Source organism: Mobula hypostoma, chromosome 10 (assembly GCF_963921235.1).
Source record: "Mobula hypostoma chromosome 10, sMobHyp1.1, whole genome shotgun sequence".
NCBI lineage: Eukaryota > Metazoa > Chordata > Chondrichthyes > Myliobatiformes > Myliobatidae > Mobula > Mobula hypostoma.
Window position 1 is genome coordinate 10,657,364 of NC_086106.1, and position 22,029 is coordinate 10,679,392.

At 50.8% G+C, this 22,029-nt stretch overlaps 1 protein-coding gene across 2 annotated transcripts in view; it reads right to left on the reverse strand.

Moving 5' to 3' along the window:
- Nucleotides 1-3,547: 3,547 nt before the first annotated feature.
- Nucleotides 3,548-22,029, reverse strand: part of LOC134352649 (transforming growth factor beta-3 proprotein-like) — a 90,629-nt gene continuing 72,147 nt past the window's right edge. For both annotated transcript variants that reach the window (XM_063059984.1, XM_063059983.1), the window contains 3 exons: nucleotides 20,916-21,054; nucleotides 17,312-17,465; nucleotides 3,548-5,103 (listed from right to left, as the gene is read on the reverse strand). In XM_063059984.1, the coding sequence (XP_062916054.1) occupies nucleotides 4,945-5,103; nucleotides 17,312-17,465; nucleotides 20,916-21,054 (452 nt within the window). In that variant the 3' untranslated portion in view covers nucleotides 3,548-4,944. The remainder of the gene's footprint in view (nucleotides 5,104-17,311; nucleotides 17,466-20,915; nucleotides 21,055-22,029) is intronic.

Sequence of the window (22,029 nt, forward strand, 5' to 3'; positions counted from 1 at the left end):
CTCCTATATCTTCTGGTCTCATCTGCCGGTGATATTAAACCTGATTTTGATTCTGGATAGGGGACTCATCATTTTAAATACTTTTTCCACATCTCCTCTCAACCTCGTCAAATGAAACAGTCCCGGTCTCCTTCATCTGTCCGGTGTAAAAGTATAAAATCATTCTCCTTTTACATTCTGCTCACCCCTGCCCTCCCAGGCCCAGCTGACCAAGCAGAGATCCCCCAGCATATTGTGGCACCAGCTTCTGGCAGGCAGATCAAGGCACAGACATTCCAGAGAGCTTTGCAAAATTCACTCATTTAATCACAAATGCGGCTCTGCACATTCGAAATATTCAAAACACGGAAGGGTGGAGGGTGTGGGAGCTGCACTCATGACCCAGCAATACCGCTGTTGATAGTCCCGAACCCGGCACATCCACGGAGACCAGAGCACGGCTGCCCAGCGGTCAAGGAGCCGGGGGGGGGGGGGGAAAGAGTCTGTCATTTCATTGTGAAACAGTATTTTATGATTCAGTGACAGAGAAAAAAAGGAAACAGACCCCAAGATGCATATTTGTATGTCGCTGCTGGGACTTCCCCTTCAGCGTTAGTTATGCTTTTGTACATGACAGAAAATACACGTCCTTGGGCACCCTATTACATTTGTTGCCAATATAGTTTTTCTCTGCCACGCACACACAATGCTGGAGGAACTCAGCAGGTCTACGGAGATGAATAACAGCCGACGTTTCGGGCCGAGACCCCTCACCTGATGACGTTTATTTATTATTTTATTTCGAGATATTATTTTATTCCCGATTTAACCCGAGCCTTACATTGTTATCGTTTGCACATTAGTTGTTTGAGCGTCCTGCTGAATGTAGTCTAATGAATCTATGCTGACCTATATGTACTTTGAACTTTGAACTTTGGGTGAAAGCAGAATTGATGAAAGGATTGGGAGAGGAAGCTGAAAGGAGGTGGTGATAGGATAGAAAGACATCAAGAGGAGATGCAACAGGGATGCCAAATCATTGTTTGAAGCAGAGGCTATCCTGAGAGAAATGTGTCCGTGACTGAAGGATACTCCATCGAATTTACTCACGTAAAAACAACTTATAATTTACAGCAGTGCAGGCTCCGGGACAGACTTAAGCAAGTATTGGAGGTTGGATAATACTTGCTTAAGTCTGAAAAAAAATAAGCAATAGGTATCAAGAACAGTGGTCAATATGTAGAATTCGTTGTCACAGGTGGCTGTGGAGGACAAGTCTTTATTTATATTTAAGGCAGAGGTTGATAGATTCTTGATTGGTCAGGGCATGAAGGCAGGAGATTGGGGCTGAGAGGGAAAATGGATCAGCTGTGAGGAAATGGTGGAGTAGACTTGATGGGCCAAATGGCCTGATTCTGCTCCTATATCTTATGGTCTTATCGTGTTGGCGCGTGGCCAAGTGGTTAAGGTGTTCGTCTAGTGACCTGAAGGTCGTGAGTTCGAGCCCCAGCTGAGACAGCGTGTTGTGTCCTTGAGCAAGGCACTTAATCACACATTGCTCTGCGACGACACCGGTGCCAAGCTGTATGGGTCCTAATGCCCTTCCCTTGGACAACATCAGTGGTGTGGAGAGGGGAGACTTGCAGCATGGGCAACTGCTGGTCTTCCATACAACCTTGCCCAGGCCTGCGCCCTGGAAACCTTCCAAGGCACAAAACCATGGTCGCACGAGACTAACGGATGCCTAAAGAAAAGAAAGATGGTCTTATCACGGGAAAGTTTACAGTGACCAATTAACCTGCCAACTGGTTGGCCTTTGGACTGTGGGAGGAAACCCACGCGATCACGGGGAGAAAACGTACTAGCTCCTCAGGACCGGCGCCGGGGCTGAACTCCGAACTCCGAACTCCGGCGCCCCCAGCTACGTTACTGTGGCGCCCCAGATGGCGACTCTCCATAGATGACGGCTGATCTCCTCCTGCCAAGCGGCCAGAGGACAACCGATTGCCGGGGGGGTGGAGGGGTCACTTTGCCCTGTTCCTGGTCCTGGGTGACCGACCCAACTTCGCCCTGGAATCTGGATCTGGGCGTTTACCGTCGGGAAGGACAGTGAAGGTAAGATTTTAAGATGGATTAAAGCTGGAGGATTTTGTTACAGAAGGAAGCTATTCAGCCCACTAAGTCCATATCAGAGTCATCCTATCACCTGGCTATTTGTGTCCCTGTAACCTCTCCTCACAGACCCGTTAACTCCACTCCTATTCCCCTGCCATCCACTTGCGTTCAGGGTCATTTCCAGCACACCTGAGGAAGACCAGTGGTGGCAGGGAAAACGTGCAAACTCCGCACGGGCAGTGCCCGGGGCCAGGATCGAACCTGGGTCATTGGAGCTGCCAGGCAGCGGGTCCTGCTGGATTTCTGGCTTCCCTGGCTGTCACCGCACTCCCTACCACCGGGCCGCTGCAGAGAACTCCGCGGCCCCCGCACCGCCCCCCCCGGGCCTTGCTCCGTTAAACCCGCGGATGGGCTGCTGGCTGTTGCCGGCGCGTCAAGGCTGGAGGGGCGGAGGCAGGAGGCAAGAAGCAGAACCGTCCTGCCTCCTCGAGTTCAGAGGTGTGGTCAGAATGAGGATTGTGAGGTCAGGCTGGAACCTTCCGGAACCCCCCGATCGTCGTCTGGCAGATCTGACCCTTCAGATTGCTAAACCCTTCACCGGGCCTAGAACCTACACCAGGACCACCGGACATCCGCTTAGTCACCCCAAGAACTGTGGGGTGGGGAGGAAAGGGGGGGAGAGAGGGAGGGAGAGAGGGAGGAGAGGGTGGAGAGGGGGGAGGGGGAGGGGGAGGGGGAGGGAGAGGGAGAGGCAACACAGTGAGGCACAGCAGCACACTCAGAGAGCGACACTGTCCCATTCTAGGCCCTTCGGCCCGTCCCCATCATACTCATTCTGACCATCAACCACCCATTTAAACATGAGGGGCACTAGACAGTGTTAATAGGCCTCCCACCCACACCTCTTTGGGATACATGAGAGAAACTGAGGCACCCAGGGGGAAACCCCACATGGTCACAGGGAGAATGTGCGAACTCCACACAGACAGTGCTAGAGATCAGATTCGAACCCGTGTCTCTGGAGATGTGAGACAGTAGCCCTACCAGCCCTCAGATTCATGGAGTTATACGGTGCAGAAACAGGCCCTTCAGCCCAACTCATCCATACTAACCAAGATGTCTCTCCACACTAAACCCATTCTCATGCATTAGGCCCAGATCTCCCTTCGTTGTTCCTGTCCAAGTTGTAGCTGCCTCAGCCGCCACCTCCCTCTGTGTGAAATATCAAATCTCTTTTATATCATTCACCATAAACCCAAGCCCTCTAGTGTTAGACTCTCCCTATTCTGAGAAAGTGACTGTGTCCATTGTTATCATGGGTAAAGAACTTCATTTCCCAGCAGGTAATGCGAGGGGTTCACCCACAACCAGAAGCTACCATGACGACCGGGTCACTTACGCACTCAGTGTTGAGCAGCGACTCCGTAATAAAATGTTCCAACATAAACCCATGCCAAGTTTGTCTTTATTAAGAACAAACATAACACCCATAATTTTATTAACCATTATAATGTCACATATCAGCTTCCACCACTTCATGGAAAACGTTCCCAGATCTATCCGGTCTCTCTTTAAAACTCGCTCCGGTCCTGGCGAAGTCCTCGTGAATCTTTTTCGCACCCTTTCCAGCCTAATCACTCCCCTTCCTATAGCAACTGCCCGATTAGCTTTGAAGACCCACGTTAGTTCAGCAAGAAATGCCAGCATTTTACATTTCAATAAAGTTTGGGCCTAGTTGCAGTTGAACACCCAAATTTAATATACAGTAACAACTCCACTGTGTTGGGAAGGAAAAGGGTCCTAATTGATCATTGGGCCCAAGGGATGTTCCGTTCTATTATTAGAATGTAAACCTCCTTCAAATTGTGTTTTTTTATTTTAAGATACAGCACAGTAACAGGCCTTTTTGGCCCAGCAAGCCTGTGCCACCCAGTTACATCCACGTGACCAACTAATCCACCAGCCGGTTCGTCTTTGGACTGTGGGAGGAAACCAGAGCACCCGGAGGAAACCCATGCAGTCATGGGGGGTGTGGTGGTGGGGGGGGGGGGGAACATACGAACTCCTTACAGGACAGTGGCAGGAACTGAGAAACCAGGTCGTTGGCGCCATGAGGCGACAGGCTAACCGCTGCGCTAACTAGGCCGCAATGCACCGTCGATGTGTGCGACACGACTTTACTTTCACTTGCAAGCAGAGCGTTTGGTGCGGGTTTTCCTTGGGTGAAAGTTTCTTTTACCTGTTCACCTAGAAGGGTGTGGAGGGAAAATCGGGCCTAGCCCCGTTGTGCACCAGAACAGTCCATCATCTGCACAAGTTCCTGCCCCCTAATCAGAAAAGGTCATCATTTTCACACTTAGAATAATCGTTTCAGTATGAAGCATTGCAGGAATTCTTGGGGACTCTCCAGGCATTGATAAAATGTCGAAGATTTCTCCGAGACTCTCAAATCAGTGAGTCAGTGGGTGCTTTTAAGGCTTGGGAGAGAAGCACTTTGGTGTGGAATCTGTCAAGTTCATGGGAATATGTTACACAGGCCCCAGTTCAAATACAGTGCTCAATTTATAAATTATAAGAACTCTCTGTCATTTAAAAAAAATATTAAAAACACCAAAATTAGCCTTCAGATATGACTCTGGGCTAAATCTATACAGATGTGAGTTGGACGGATCAAAGTCTCTACTGGGAATGAGGGAACGGTCTTTCCCAGCCTCCAGACATGGAGGGATGGAGAAACACTCCGTTTTCTCACAGTTACTTCATGTTGAGTTTGTCCGTTCAGATATATCCTGTCGGGAGGCCTTCGAGCTGTGAATGCAGACTTGGCCAGCACTGGGCCGCAGCTCGGCTTCAGCTACACTTGCAGGACTTCACCACCATGTTGGACAGCTGCTCCACTTTGGCCTGCCGCCCCACGTAGTACAGGATGGTCAGGGGCTCCAGCAGCTTGGGGACACAGCAAGGCGAGGCCGACGCGCCAGGGTTGTGCATGTTGTACAAGCTCAGTACCTGAGGAGAGGAGGAGAGAAGGGGCAAGTTTACTTCTTTGTGAATAGTCGTGGAGCTCAGGAACAGGCCCTTCGGACCATCAACTCTGCGCCGGCCTTTCAGCCCGCTAATCCCAGTAGCCTGCACATGCACTGTAACCTTCTATGCCTTGTCTGTCTGACTGCCTGTGAAATATAGTGTTGTGTCGGATTCCATCACCTGCTCTGACAGCACATTCCAGATCTCGTGTGTGTGTGTGTGTGTGTGTGTGAGAGAGAGAGAGAGTGTGCATGTGTGAGAGTGAGAGTGTGTGTCAGAGAGTGTGTATGAGAGAGAGACAGAGTATGTGTGAGAGAGTGAGTGTGTGTGAGAGAGAGAGAGAGAGAGAGTAACAATAATGTTGTAGTTATTTAAGGAAAAAGGGATGAGTCCTGTTATTATTAATGTTTATTCATTGTTTTATTATAAATAAGTGTATTTTTATGATGGAAGGGGTTGGAAGAATCGAGGGACAGCTGTGCGCCGACAAGATCTTTGTGGAAGTCATCTTGAGCGCGTGTGCCGCGGGTTCGCCACCCCTGCCCGGCGGTAGCGGCTGACTGCGTACTGTCCCGCCCTGGGAAAGAATGGCAGGACAGTGCGGACAGAGCTTCACTCCTGTGCTGTATCCAGCCTGCCGCTGCTCAGGAGTGTTTATACACTCCCGGCCACGAGTGTGACCTGCCTCATGGTGGAGGTTGAGGGGAGACTCAGACAAGCAGTGACCAGGGGTGGGTTGGTGTGGGTGAGACTCCGCTCCACATGGGAAGCCCCATTAGGAATTTTATCAGGAAGGAAATACCCCCAGGCAAGCAGATCTTGGAAGATGAAGGCTGAGGATTTCCCGTGCATTTCCGACTTGGGGAAGTCCAAGCTTGTGGTTAAGGTACTGAATGGAAGGTAGCGGGGTACGGGACAGATGTTAACAGAGGTGAGAACACCCACCTCATGGCTACGTTCGCCAGGACAATGGCATCATGGTTCAGCGGGACAGTCACATGTCCTTTACCTGCGTGGGTTGTCAGATATACCCCGACCACCTGCCATACACTGCCGGTATATGTGGTGTGTTCGTGTTCGTGGTGCGGTGTGGTACAGTGTGTGTGAGTGTGAGTGTGAGTGTGTGTGAGTGTGAGTGTGAGTATGAGTGTGTGTGAGTGTGTGTGTGTGAGTGTGAGTATGAGTGTATGTGTGTGTGAGTGTGTGTGTGAGTGAGTGTGTGTGTGTGTGTCTGTGAGTGAGTGTGTGTGTGAGTGTGTGAGTGTGTGTGTGTCTGTGAGTGAGTGTGTGTGTGTGTGTGTGTGTGTGTGTATGTGTCTGTGTGAGTGTGTGTGCGCGCAAGACTCTGTGGGAGAAAGCCTGTTTTGTGAGTGTGTGTGAAAGAGAGAAAGAGAGAGAAAGAAAAGAGAGGGGGGTGGAGAGGGGAGGGGCAGAGAGGGGCGGGGGGGTGGAGGGGTATGGAGGGGGGAGGGAAGGGGGAGGGACGGAGAGAGGGAGAAAAGATTGTGTTTGACTATATTTATATGGCTGATGACTGCTGAATGCGTGTGTGTGTGTGTGCGCGCGCGTGTGAGTGTGAGTGTGAGTATGAGTGTGTGTGTGCGTGTGTATGCGTGTGTGCGTGTGTGTGTGTGTGTGCGCGTGTGTGTGTGTGTGTGTGTGTGTGTGTGTGTGTGTGTGTTATGAGAGTGAGAGAGACAGTGAGAGATGGAGAGAGAGTGGGAGACGGAGAAAGAGAGGGAGATGGAGACAGCGAGGGATATGGAGAGGGACAGACTATGATAGGACGAGTGTGTATGAGATAGAGAATATATGTGATAGTGTGTGAGAGAGTGTGCGTCTGGGAGCGAATACCAGGTGTATATCTCAATTTTCAATGCTGCATTCAACTAAATCCCGCTTCCTCCTTCTGTCTGTTTGAACAAAAGGAATTTCCAAAGCAAGTGAGTTGTTTTTAAGTGAACAATTCAGCAGCTCAGTTCTGCTCTCCACACCCATATCAAGTGACCAGCGACTCGTAGGATGAGTGCACAGGGGGAGTTCCACTCGACACACGATGACTGCTGATCATAGCTTGCCCAGTGTGCTCACCGTCTTCCAGGGATTTAGGCTCCTGGATGAGTGTTGCTCTCTTGCCAAGAACATCCTGTCTGCCTCCAGTTTCTCAGCTGGGTAAGGAGCCTCTCTTGCCTCCTTGTCCGGCTATGAAACTGCAGGTAAAGGGGGCCTCAGTTAGTGTTGTGTCCCGTGCCAACCCTCATGTCACAGCCAAGCTGAACGTAACAAAATCAGATATGACGTTAGTTCCTAAGTATTTACACTATTACCCAAGATTAGTTGAGACCTTAAACCTCTGGCCTGACCAATCTCCAAAGCTGAGACCTTAAACCTCTATCATAACCAATCTCCAAAGTGTTTGCAGATACAATCAGTGAGTGAGCACCCCAGAACCTTGGAGTGGATCCCATTCTGTTGTCAGGACTGTATAGATTATACATGCAGAAGATGCTTCCGACAGTGAGAGGGTCTAGGACCAGGGGGCACAGCCTCGGAATAGAGGGACGTCCATTTACAACAGAGGTGAGGAGGAATTTCTCCCGCCAGAGGGTGGCGAATCTCTGGTATTTCTTTGCGCCAGAAGGCTCTGGAGGCCAAGTCATTGGGAGTACCTAGAACTGAATGTGTTGGGTTCTTGATTAGTAAGGGTGTCAAAGGTTATGGGGAGAAGGCAGGGAAACGGCGCTGAGAGGGAAAGTAAATCAGCTGTGATGGGCTGAATAGCCTAACTCTGCTCCTATGGTCTTAGTTCATTGGTAATAAGTCTAGTATTGCCCCACGTGGAGGAGCAGTTGATGGCCATGGACCCCGCACTCATTGGAAGTTGGAAGAATGAGGGGAAATGGCAAACCACATGCTGAGAGGCCTGGGTAAAGCGGACTTGGAGGCAGTGCTTCCATCAGAGGTTGGTAGGATCTGAGGGCACAGCCTCGGAATACTGAGGGCGCCACAGTAGCGTAGCGGTTGTTGGGATGCTATTACAGCTCGGGGGCGCTGGAGTTCAGAGTTCGAGTCGGACACTGTCCGTAATCGGTCTGTCCCACGAGGCTGCAGGTTTCCTCTGGTTACTCCAGTCTCCTCGCACAGTCCGAAGACGTACTGGATGGATGGATGAAGAAAGAAAGAAAGGGACGTCCACTTGGAATGGAGATGAGGAGGAATTTCTTTAGCCAGAGGGTGGTGAATCTGTGTAATTTGTTGCCACAGGTGGCTGTGGAGGCCAAGTCACTGGGTGTACTTAAAGCAGAATTTGATAGGTTCTTGATTAGCAATGGTGTCAAAAGTTACTGGGAGAAGACAGGAGAATGGGGTTGAGAGGGATAATAAATCGGCCATGATGGAATGAATAGTGGACAGGCTGGATGGCCTAATTCAGCAATGAGGAGGAATTTCTTCAGCCAGAGGGTGGGGAATCTGTGGAATTTGTTGCCACTGAGGGCTGAGGAGGCCAGGCCATTGGCTGTGCTAAAGGCAGGGGTCGATAGGTTATTGACTGGTGAGGGGGTGAAGGGTTATGTGGAGGAGGTTGAGAGGAAAATCAGCCATGATTGAATGTCGAGGACGGACTTGATGGGCCAAATGGCCTAATTCTGCTCCTATACAGTACGTTATGGTCTAGAAGTTTATAGTTTGCATGCCAACCACCCAGGCAAATCATTCTGTATGTAAGGCCATGATGGTAGAACAAAAAGTTTTTAAAAAGTGCAGAATTCAGCGTCACAGTCCACAGAGAACGAGCGGGTTTAAACGACAGACTTCCTTGTATGAAACAAGACCCCCCCCGCCAAGTTCCAGACCCTCCAGGGAGAGTAAAGCACTTCTCCGCCTCGACAGCCAGTGCGTTCGGCCGAGGTATGTGGCCAAGCTGTTCCCTTCCGAGCAAATACCATTCTCTGCTCAGCCCCACGGAGGGGGGAATGTGGGCCGAGGGTCAGGGCAGGCTGACGTGATTAACCCCCCCCTCGCTGTAGCAACGCCACTAAATCAAATGAGCCACTGCTTCAGGCAACAAATCCCTCAACCCCTGTGAAATACTGACAGCTCAAGAGTTTATGCAAGTGCAGTGATGGGAACTGATCACATCGAGAGATTCAGCAATCGCCTGTTAAGGGCTCAGGAGAGACAGGACTCGTGAGATGTTCCATACTCCCAGCAGGTCTGGAGGACGTATCGTAGGCACCCTCACGCCAGACAGCTCACAGATTTATAATCTGTCTTGTTCCTGCCCTTACTGTATTCAATGGGAGAACGTAGAGCGAGTTTTACTCAAGGGTGGCGGGGAGTATTGGTAGCTCAGATTGAGGTGCTCGATGTTGTGGTGATCGTCGACCTTGGCAATTAGCTTGCAGGCATCTCGTTATGAGTCGGGGTGAGATCCTCAGTGCGCAGTCGTTGATGTTTCTCTCGTACACATAGCCCCCCTCCCCCCCAACCCCTGTTGGCTTGCCTCGCTTTAACTGGGACACCGAGGATGAGCGTGAAGCGGCCACCAGAATCTTTTAGCAGCGTGGTCCTGTTCTGCTAACTCGGCAGACAAGCACATCGGAATGGGCGCGACACACGCAAAACGCCGGAGGGGCTCAGCTGGCCAGGCAGCATCTACGGAAAAGAGCGAGCAGTCGACGTTTCGGGCCGAGACCCATCATGATGAAAGGTCAATGTCCTGCTGAAGAGTGGAACGTCGACTGTTTTACTCTTTTCCATAGGCGCTGCCTGGCCTGCTGAGTTCCTCCAGCGTGTTGAGTGCGTTGCTCAGACTTCCGGCGTCTGCAGGTTTTCGCACGTTTGTGATGTTGAAACAGACCCCAAAGAGCTAAAGAAACACGAGCCAATGGAATTCAAAGGTCAACTGTCGGGTCAGCCAATCAGGACTGAGGCAAGCGAACGGGGGGGCCTAGATAAAAGTGAGCCCTCCCAGAGGGAAACACCAACAACTGCACTCTGAGCTGTCACCTCAACTGGTGATGAAATGTCTGCAAACTAATTGCCAAGCTCGGCGAACACCACAACAGCAAATGAGCTTTACTCTGTTTTCAAAGATTCAAAGTGCGTTTATTATCAAAATATGTATGCAGTATACAACCCTGAGATTCGTCTTTCTCACAGACAGCCACGAAACAAAGAAACACCGTGGGACCCGTTCAAGAAACACCCGACGTGCGATAAAAGAATAAACTGCGCCAACAGCAAAAAGGGAGCGAACATCACAGAGAATATCAGCACTCACAACACGCTGGAGGAACTCAGCAGGTCGGGCAGCATCCGTGGAAACGATCAGTCAATGTTTCGGGCCGGAACCCTTCGTCAGGACTGAAGAGGGAAGGGGCAGAGGCCCTATAAAGAAGGTGGGGGGAGGGTGGGAAGGAGAAGGCTGGTAGGTTCCAGGTGAAAAACCAGTAAGGGGAAAGATAAAGGGGTGGGGGAGAGGAAGCAGGGAGGGGATAGGCAGGAAAGGTGAAGAAGGAATAGGGGAAAACACAATGGGTAGTAGAAGGAGGTGGAACCATGAGGGAGGTGATAGGCAACTGGGGGAGGGGGCAGAGTGACATAGAGGATAGGGGAGGGAGGGGAGGGAATTACCGGAAGTTGGAGAATTCAGTGTTCATACCAAGGGGCTGGAGACTACCTAGACAGTATATGAGGTGTTGCTCCTCCAACCTGAGTTTAGCCTCATCATGGCAGTAGAGGAGGCCATGTATGGACATATCTGAATGGGAGTGGGAAGCAGAGTTGAAGTGGGTGGCTACTGGGAGATCCTGTCTGTTGTGGCAGACGGAGCGGAGGTTCTCTGCTCCCTCCCCCAGCTGCCTATCACCCACCTCCTTCTACTACCCATTGTGTTTTCCCCTATTCCTTCTTCACCTTTCCTGCGTATCACCTCTCTGCCTCCCCTCCCTCAACCCCTTTATCTTTCCCCTTGCTGGTTTTTCACCTGGAACCTACCAACCTTCTCCTTCCCACCCTCCCCCACCTTCTTTATAGGGCCTCTGCCCCTTCCCCCTACAGTCCTGACGAAGGGTTCCGGCCCAAAACATCGACTCATCGTTTCCACGGATGCTGCCCGACCTGCTGAGTTCCTCCAGCGTGTCGTGAGTGTTGCTTTGACCCCAGCATCTGCAGATTATTTTATGTTTACAGAGAATATCAAACATCAAACGAGTAGTTTCCAGTTCAGTTCAGCTCAGTACTGCTCTGCTAGCCAATGAAGGCTGCTGGATCTTTCCTCGCTGAACCGTCCTGGTCCTCATCGATCACCCCTATCAAACCGCTCAAAAAACAGCAAAAAACGGGTAACCAGAATCCAGGAACACCTGCAACAGGAGTTCTAACTCATTCTGACCCTGTCCTGGGAGTGTTTGATAGGATAGAGTGGGAGAAGTTTAATTTGATATCTAACCCTTTCTGTTCCTGCCCTCGAGGTGTGCCATGGAAGAGTTATAGAAAACTTCACTCTGTGTCTAACCCGTGCTGTCTCTATCCTGGGAGTGTGTGATGGGACAGTGTCGAGGGAGATTCACTCTGTATCTAACCTGTGCTGTCCCTGTCCTGGGAGTGTGTGATGGGACAGTGTAGAGGGAGCTTCACTCTGTATTTAACCCATGCTGTCCCTATCCTGGGAGTGTGTGATGGGACAGTGTAGGGGGAGATTCACTCTGTATCTAACCCACACTATCCCTGTCCTGGGAGTGTGTAATGGGACAGTGTAGAGGGAGATTCACTCTGTATCTAACCTGTGCTGTCCCTGTCCTGGGAGTGTGTGATGGGACAGTGTAGAGGGAGCTTCACTCTGTATCTAACCCACACTATCCCTATCCTGGGAGTGTGTGATGGGACGGTGTAGAGGGAGTTTCACTCTGTATCTAACCCGTGCTGTCCCTGTCCTGGGAGTGTGTGATGGGACAGTGCAGAGGGAGATTTACTTTGTGTCTAACCCACACTGTCCCTGCCTCATTTTTTTTTGACAAAAACACATTTATTATAAGTTCAAAGCACGAGGGAATTATTGTCCAACCTCATTACAAACCAAAAGCTGCCAAATCTTGACGAAGCAACACCCACAAAATGAAAGCCTCTCTCACTGCTCCCCTGCTGTGAACTCTCCTCACTTTGTGAGCGTTGCTCAGATCTCCAGCGTCTGCAGATTTTCCCTTGTTTGAAATCTTGACTAACACAGTCTGGGAGCGAACATCTTCCCATCCTCATCAGGGATGGCATCTATCCCGAATTTGCGATGCAGAACCTCTGTGTTACTCGTCGACACCACACGTTCTATTTCCACAGCCACCCGGGCACGGGCAAACACCCTGGACATTTCCAGGCCCTCCACCACCCATCTCCAGGATAGCTATCTTAGCCAGCCTCAGGAGCAGATTTACTGGGACATCCTCCTCCCTCCCCGTCCTCCTCCGTACTGGACGAACATGGTGATTCCTTGGTGTTATCACTTCTGGGGACTTGCCCTGGGCCTAGCGCAAAAGTTCAGTTACGAAGAAGGCACCTCAGCACCAAAACTTCCTTAGAAGTTTGTGAAACTTTGGCGTGAGATCTAAAACTTCTATAGATATGTGGCAGAGAGTGTATTAACTGGATTGCATCACGGCCTGGTATGGAAACACAAGTGCTCTTGAATGGAAAATCCTACAAAAAGTAGTGGATAGGGCCCAGTCCATCCCGGGTAAAGCCCTCCCCACCACTGAGCACATCTACGTGAAGCATTGTCGCAGGAAAGCAGCATCCATCATCAGTGAACCCTATCGCCCAGGTCAAGCTCTCTTCTTGCTGCCGCCATCAGGAAGAAGGTACAGGAGCCTCAGGACTCACACCACCACGTTCAGGAACAATTACTACCCCTCAACCATCAGGCTCTTGAACCAAACGGGATAACTTCACTCAACTTCACTCGCCCCATCACTGAACTGTTCCCACAACCTCTGGACTCACTTCCAGGGACTCTTCATCTCATGCTCTTGATATTTATTGCTGCTTTTTTTTTCTATTATATTTGCACAGTTTGTGGGCTTTGGCACACTGGTCATCTGCCTGTCCTGTTGGATGCGATCTTTCATTAACGCTATTGCGCTTCGTGGATTTACTGTGAATTCCCACACAAAACTGAATCTCAGGGTTGTATATGTTGACATATTTGTACTTTGATAGTAAAGTTACGTTGAACTTTGAGGAGGGCAGGGATAAAATGCAGCCAGAAGGTGAGGAACAGTCCCCTCAGAAAGGCGGAAAGCAACTGCATCGTTCCGATTGCTCCCCCGTCTCTTTTTTAATTATAAAAATACATTTATTACCAATTCAAACCACTATACTAATATACATATTACAAACAAATCGTAACTAATATACACTGAACTAACACATTCCCCTCCTAAACAAGGATGGTATTTAACCCCCTCGGTGCCCAAGTGTCCTGAAACACTTGCACTTTACCCATGGACGCTGCGTGCACTTTATCAACAGCTACCTGGGCACGTACGTTACCCCTGAACAGTGCCAGGCGGTCAGCTGGGTCAGAAACCCTCTGCTTCCCGTCTCCAGGACGTGTGGGCGCCTGGCCAAGTGGTTAGGGCGTTGGACTAGCGATCTGAAGTTCGCGGGTTCCAGCCTCGGCCAAGGCAGCGTGTTGTGTCCTTGAGCAAGGCACTTAACCACACAATGCTCCAGTCTACCCAGCTGAGAATGGGTACTGGCAAAAATGCTGGGGGGTTAACCTCGCGATGGACTGGCATCCTATCTGGGGGGAGTCTCATACTCTCAGTCGCTTCGTGTCACGGAAACCGGCATAAGCACTGATGGGCCACAAGGCACGTGACAGACTTTAATCTTTAATCCCATCTCCAGGACCCATGGATAGCTATCTTAGCCAGCCCCTGGACAACCTTATCCCTTTCTGCAACCTCCCTTCCTTATCAGATGGCCTACGATGAAGAGGGTGGGGCTAAAATCCATCCCAGAGGGTGAGGGGGCCTCCTCAGATGCCAAAAAGGGGCTGCACCCTTGCATACACCTTGTACGTATGGTACATGGTCTCTTCCAACCAGGGATTCGCAACCTTTTTAATGCCATGGTCCGCCACCATGAATCAAGGAGTCCATGGACCCAGGTTCTAACCCATGGAGGCGAAAGGCAGCTGGGAGATCCTGATACAAACTGGCAAATGTGTTGCAGGGCCCCGCTCTATGCAGCACCCTCTAACCCAGGTCCCCAACGAGCAAGGGGAGGACACCCTCGAGAAAGGACTTCCACTGGGGACTGGGGACCACCCTCCCCACCCCCCAGGTGGAAAGACCGACCGCCGTGGTGTGTCGGGGCCGTGAACAGGAGCCAGGAAGTGGATGGTGTTGGGCAGCAGGCACTACCAGAACCTCCCACCTGCATCTCCGAAAGGGAGACGAGAAAGGGCTCAAGTTTTGAGAGACTAGCTCCCGGATAAGATGCAATCATCAGTTTGAACTTCTTCCATCTGGCAGACATTATAAGATTTTCTATGCCCGCACTTCCAGACTGAAAAATAGCTTTTTCCCTTGAACCAATCGATCAAGCATCATCCATAAATTGGCATCCGTTAGTCTTGCGAGACCATGGATCTGCGCCTGGAAAGTCTTCACTCTCCAGGGTGCAGGCCTGGGCAAGGTTGTATGGAAGACCGGCAGTTGCCCATGCTGCAAGTCTCCCCTCTCCACAACACCGATGTTGTCCAAGGGAAGGGCATTAGGACCCATACAGCCTGGCACCAGTGTCGTCGCAGAGCAATGTGTGGTTAAGTGCCTTGCTCAAGGACACAACACGTTGCCTCGGCTGGGGCTCGAACTCACAACCTTCAGATCGCTAGTCCAATGCCTTAACCACTTGGCCACATGCCCACACTATATAAATTTGTTATATTGCCACTTTAATACAGGTTTAATGGCTGTCATGCATCTGAGTTGTGCTTTTGTACTGCCGGACATTGCTTGTACTGGCTGGTTACTTGATTTTATTTCTTGTTTATTTATTTTATTTGCTGTTTTATAGCATCGAGTACGAGAGTTGCAAACTCATTTTCGCCGCATTGGTGCATGACAAATTGTACTATGCAATGACAATAAAGATATTTCATTTCAGTCTGGGTCTGGTTGAGCTGCATTAACACCTGATGAGGCAGGGCAGGGTTGGGATGCTCCCTCAGCTGGAACACCACCCTCTCTTGCCCCTATCTTTTTTGTAACAAAATATCTTTATCACAAATACAATACTACAAACATATATACAAGACGGTGCGTTGGCGCGTGACCAAGTGGTTAAGGCATTCGTCTAGTGATCTGAAGGTCGCTAGTTCGAGCCTTGGCTGAGGCAACGTGTTGTGTCCTTGAGCAAGGCACTTAACCACGCATTGCTCTGCGACGACACTGGTGCCAAGCTGTATGGGTCCTAATGCCCTTCCCTTGGGCAACATCGGTGGCGTGGAGAGGGGAGACTTGCAGCATGGGCACCTGCTGGACTTCCATACAACCTTGCCCAGGCCTGCGCCCTGGAAACCTTCCAAGGCGCAAATCCTTGGTCTCATGAGACTAACGGATGCCTATATTACATACAAGACGGTGACTAACACAATTTCTAGACAAGCTAAATTAAACTAAGATGTTACCATCTCTGGCAATGATGGTGCTAATCCCCCGTGGAGCCCAGCAGTCCCAGAATGCCTCTGTGGTCGCCGTGGGCAGCGCATTTTCCCTCTCAATGGTCACCCGGGCACGGATATACCCCCTAGACTTTGCCAGGCAACCTGCCCGGGCAGATCCCTCGGCCAACCGTTCCCAAGACCCAAGGATGGCTGTTTTCGCCAGCCCCAGGAGCAAGTTGGCAAGGCCATCCTCATCCCTCCGTGCCCCCCCGCCTTACTGGATGACCGTATATAAATAGGGTGGGGCTAAAATGCAGACAGAAGGCGAGAAGCAGCCCTCACAGATACACAAAAAGGGGCTGCAGCCTCACACACTCCATATACATGTGGTACACGGTCTCCTCCAGCCCGCAGAAGTGACGTGCGGCTGGGAGATCCATGTACAAACTAAAGAACTCATTGCAGGGCACTGCTCTGTGCAGCAGCCCCCACCCCAGATCCCCCAGGTGCTTGGGAAGAACCCCCTCGTAAAGGGACTTCCGTTGGGGACCCCCCTCACCTCCAGGTGGAAAGACAGCCCACCATGGCGTGTCAAGGGCTAGGAAGTGGAGGGTGTGGAGCAGCAGCGCAGACAGACACCTCCTACCTGCCTCCCTGAATGGGATTCTGGGCGTCGATAAGAGATGACGCAAGTTGTGCGGGCCTGGCTCACGGATAAGATTCTGTGGCCTGGGTCTGGCTGAGCAGAGGCAGAAACGCCCAGCACACCTGAGCCACATCGCCAGCTGAAGAGGCAGGGCAGGGCTGGGCTGCTCCCTCAGCTGGGACACCACCCTCTCTCGTCCCTATCTCGGGACAGTGTAGAGGGAGATTCACTCTGTATCTAACCCGTGCTGTCCCTGCCCTGGGAGTGTGTGATGGGACAGTGTAGAGGGAGATTCACTCTGTATCTAACCCACACTGTCCCTGTCCTGGGAGTGTGTGATGGGACAGTGTAGAGGGAGCTTCACTCTGCCAAACTGGTGGTGACCCTGCACAGGGAGCATTTGAATGAGCAAAGTAGAGGAGCCTTCACCATGTATCTAACCCACCCCAAGTTCTTGTGCTCACATGGGGGGGCGGTACTGAAATTACAGTTTTTAAGGAAACGACATGTTATCACTGTTAATATTTCTATGTATTTCTATTTAGAGAAACAGGAACAGAAATAGGCCCTTCCGGCCTCCTGGGCCTTTGCTGGCCTACTGCACCCTCGTGACCAATTCAAACCCACACTTTGCCTTTGGACTGTGGGAGGAAACCGGAGCACCCAGAGGAAACCCACGCGGTCACGGGGAGAAGGCGCAAACACCTTACAGGCAGCGGCGGGAAATGAACCCGGCTCACTGGCCCTGTAATGGCGCTCCGCTGACCGCCATGCTACCGTACCGCCCCGTCCCCTGCCCGTGACTGCGCGGACAGCGAGGCGCGCCTGGCGCCCGCGCGGAAAGAGCAAAACTCGGCAGAGCTGCCGCCTCTCACCATCGTGTGCTGGGTGTCTGTGCTCCAGATGTATGGGCAGGGCCCAATGCAGAAGTTGGCGTAGTAGCCCTTGGGCTCGTGGATCCACTTCCAGCCCAGGTCCTTGCGGAAGTCGATGTACATGGCGCGGACGCAGCAGTTCTCCTCGGTGCCCCTGGGTCGGAAGAGAAAGCCTTCGTCAGAATACTCAATGCCGAGCCTGGGCGCATCATTCAGTGTCTGTGTCACAGGGTTAAGAGCAACCCCAACGACCCGGCTCCACTCTCCACAGCCCGACAGACCTCTGCACTCTCCAACTGGAGTGAAGCAGTGAAGAAACAGGCCACTCGGCCCAACTCGACTATGTTGACCTCCATTAACCCTCTCTCCCAGCACTTGGCGCTCCCCGGCTACTCAAACACCTGAACAGATATTTTCTAACTGCAGTGAGAGATTCTGCCTTCACCACACCCTCAGACAGTGCATTCCGATTCTAAATCTAAATTCCAATTCTTCCTCAGATCCCATCCTCTTACCCTAAACCCAGATCCTTTTGATTTATCTACTTATTGAGTCATGGCGTGGAACAGGCCTTTCCGGCTGTGTTGCCTAGCAACCCATATGACATGGGAGCAGAATCAGGCCATCCGGCCCATCGAGTCTGCTCCGCCGTTCTATCATGGCTGATCCCGGATCCCACTCAACCCCATACACCTGCCTTCTCATCATATCCCTTGATGCTTTGACTGATCAGGAAACGATCAACTTCTGCTTTAAATATACCCACGGACTTGGCCTCCACCGCAGTCGGTGGCAGAGCATTCCACAGATTTACTACTCTCTGGCTAAAAAAAAAATTCTTTCTTAACTCTGTTTCAAAATGGTCACCCCTCAGTTTTGAGGCTGTGCCCTCTAGTTCTGGATACCTCCCACCACAGGAAACATCCATATCCACCCTATCTAGTCCTTTCAACATTCGGTAGGTTTTGGTGAGATCCCCCCTGCATTCTAAATTCCAGTGAATACAGGCCCAAAGCTGCCAAATGCAAATCCCTTCATTCCCAGAATCATCTTCATGAACCTCCTCTAGACTCTCCCCAACGACAACACATCCTTTCTGAGATATGGGGCCCAAAACTATTGGCAATACTCCATGAGGCCTGACGAGTGTCTTATAAAGTTTTGGCATTATCTCCTTGCTTTTATATTCTGTTCCCCTTGAAATAAATGCCAACATTGCATTTGCCTTCTTTACCACAGACTCAACCTGTGAATTATTCTTCTGGGAGTCTTGCACAAGGACTCCCAAGTCCCTCTGCACCTCTGATGTTTGAACCTTCTCCCCATTGAGATAACAGTCCGCACTATTGGTCCTTTTACCAAAATGAATTATCATACATTTCCCAACACAGTATTCCATCTGCCACTAATTTGCCCATTCTTCCAATTTCTCTAAGTCCTACTGTAATCACTTCCTTCCTCAGTACTACCTACCCCTCCACCTATCCTCATATCATCCGCAAATTTTGCCACAAAGCCCTTGGTTCCGTCAAGCCCCCAATTTAACCCCAGCCTAATCACGGGACAATTTACAATGACCGATGAACCTACCAACCAGTACATATTTACAATGGCCAATGAACCTACCAACTGGTACGTCTTTGGACTGTGGGAGGAAACCGGAACACCCGGAGAAAACTGTCGCATCCCGCGGGGAGACCAAGCTTCCTGCAGGTGCCGTTGGAGTCGAACTCTGAACTCCGATGCCCTGAGCCGTAATCGTGACGTTCTAACCGCGACCGTGGCCTCCGGAGAAGAGATTCCTATGGTTGGCCGTGTCTCACTTCGCAGTCTCCTATTTGATACCCTCTCAGCCTCCTCTGCTCCGAGGGAAACAATCTGTCTTGTCTTATAGCAGAAACGTCCCATCCTACACGTCATCCCAGTAAGTCATCTCTGCACCCCATCCAGTACAGTCATGTCCTTCCTAACAACAGTCCACCTAGAGCCCCGTGATTAATATAGTTCCACTCTAACTTTCCTGCCTCTTGTATTCTTTACCCTGGCCAATGAAGACAAGCATCCTGCCGCCTTCACCATCTGTGTGGCCACTTTGTCCTTCTGAATCCTTGACCTTGCCTGAATTGAATCATTCTGTCGTCCCCAATGAAAGGCGGTGGAATACTGTGGAGGAGGTGTATGGTCATGCACTTTGGTAGAAGGAATAAAGGCGTAGACTACTTTCTAAGCAGGGAGAAAATTCAAAAATCGGAGGGGGCAAAGCAGATCACGACAAAGGTTGAGTCGGTGGTGAGGAAGGTAAATTCAATGCTAGCATTCATTTCCAGAGGACTAGAATACAAAAGCAAGGCTATAATGCTGAGGCTTTATAAGGCACTGGTCAGACCACACTTGCTTGAGTATCGTAAGCAGCTTTAGGCTCTTTATTTAGGAAGGGCCATGCTGGCATTGGAAGTTCGCGAGTTAGGTCCCAGGAATGAAGAGGTAACGTAAGAGGAGCATCTGATGGCTCTGGGCCTGTACTCGCTGGAGTTTAGAAGAACGGGGGGGGGGGAGGGTGGAATCTCTTTGAAACCTATCAAATATTGAAAGGCATAGATAGAGTGGAAGTGGAGAGGATGTCTCCGTTCGTGGGGGTCCAGGAGAAGACGGCGCAGGCCTCAGAATGAAAGGAAGTCCCTTTAGAACAGAGGAGGAATTATTTTATCCAGAGGGACGTGAAACCGTGGAATTCAAGTCATCGTACACACTTAACTTCTTGATTCATAAGGCAGTCAAAGGTTACAGGGAGAAGGTGGGAAAATGGAGGGGAGGAGAAGTTGGCAGTGTGACGCAGCGCGCACGGCTGCTCCGAAACGATATCGTATTTGTAAGTAGGGGCCATGCACAATCCTGATTTGATGGAGACAGATGTGAGAAGCACGGAGGAACATCTGGAGAAATTTCTGAAACGCCTGTTTCGCTGCCGCTGCTACTGTGCGATCGGGAATCTGCAGAGGGGAAGGCCCCAGATCCTCGGCTTTGCCTGTTGCCGAGGCTGGGGTCGAAGCGCTCGGCAGAGATGGTGCTCGGTGCTCGGTGTCGGAGGCTCGGAGTTTTCGGACGGACTCAGAGTCAGACTGTGGTTGGGTGCTTCCAGGATGCTGCATCGGCAAGTTTGCAGCGCTGGAGGTTTGTGGCAGAGAGAGTTTCTCCCTTCTGCCGTCTGCGTGAGATGATGGGACTTTCGAGAGACTTTGAGACTTTTTTTTTACCGTGCCCATGGTCTGTTCTTTACAAATTACGGTATTGCTTTGCACTGTTGTAACTATATGTTATAATAATGTGGTTTTTGTCAGTTTTTTTTAGTCTTGGTTTGTCTTGTGTTTCTGTGATATCATTCTGGAGAAACATTGTATCGTTTCTTAATGCATGCATTACTAAATGACAATAAAAGAGGACTGTGTGTCCTCATAATCTAATCTAATCTAAAATGGATTTGAGTGGGAAAATAACTCAGCCATGGTCGATTGGCGGAGCAGACTCAATGGGCTGATAAGCCGAATTCTGGTCCTATGTCTTACGGCCTTCGCCGGTAGACGGGTTAAGTCACAGGGGAACTTACGGTGAGCAGTATTCAGGGCTGTCTCTCCGCCGTCTTCGGGTGTGCGTCACCGCCCTGCTGGTCGGGGTGGACATGATCAGGATGTGGGCCGCTTTCTGGCTCTTCTGGGAGATGGTCGCCAGATCTCCCCGCGTTGGACCTGCGGTTCAAACAGCAGGAGTTAAACAGCGTGACGGGTCCTTTCCCAGCAGACAAGCCCAGTTCACCAGCTTGCTTCCCACCGCCACCCCCCCCTCAGACGGAACCTACCCTCTCCTGTCTGTCCCCCCACCAACCAGCGTACGGTGAACCTTCAACAAACACTGGCCCGCCCGCATCTAAAACTGTGACTTGTTCGGGTCCCTGGAGTAAAGAAGTTCATACACGGTGGCAGCTATTTCTAGATTGGGCTGGATTGAAATTTAGGGCTGGTCTGAACAAGTGTGGCCTAGGCCCGAGAGTGGAAAGGGCTGAGCCACTTTCAGAAGAGCGAGGCGTCAAGGTCAAAGGCCAAAGAGGGACGGGTGTTCAGCTCTCTCCTCAGTGAGGCCTTGTCTCCGCCCTGAACTGGCTCCGTGGCTGAGGCCCGCAGCCATCAGGCTCCTGGACCATCTTCATCCCACACACACACACACACACACACACACACACACACACACACACACACACAGAGTAAACGGTACGCCGAAGCAGGTGGTGGCCGCAAACTAACCGAGTGGTTCAGGCATTTGAACGTCCACAGAATTACAGGTGTTGAGTGAGTTACAGCCTGGAATCTAATCAAGAGTTTGGCTGTTTATATCTAGATTAAGAGATACCCAGGGTGAGTTGCAGGCTGGAATTCATTCCAGGAATTCAGGGGGTTTGTATATAGGGTAGCATATCTGGGAGTGAGTTACAGGTTGGGATCTAATCCTGGGATTTGGGGATTATATACACAATAATCCAGGGGTGGGTTACAAATTGGGAACTAATCCTGGGGTTTGGGGGGTATATAACAAAAATCCGGGGGTGGGTTACAGGTTGGGAACTAATCCTGGGATTTGGGGATTATATACACAATAATCTGGGGGTGGGTTACAAATTGGGAACTAATCCTGGGATTTGGGGGTTTATATAACAATAATCCAGGGGT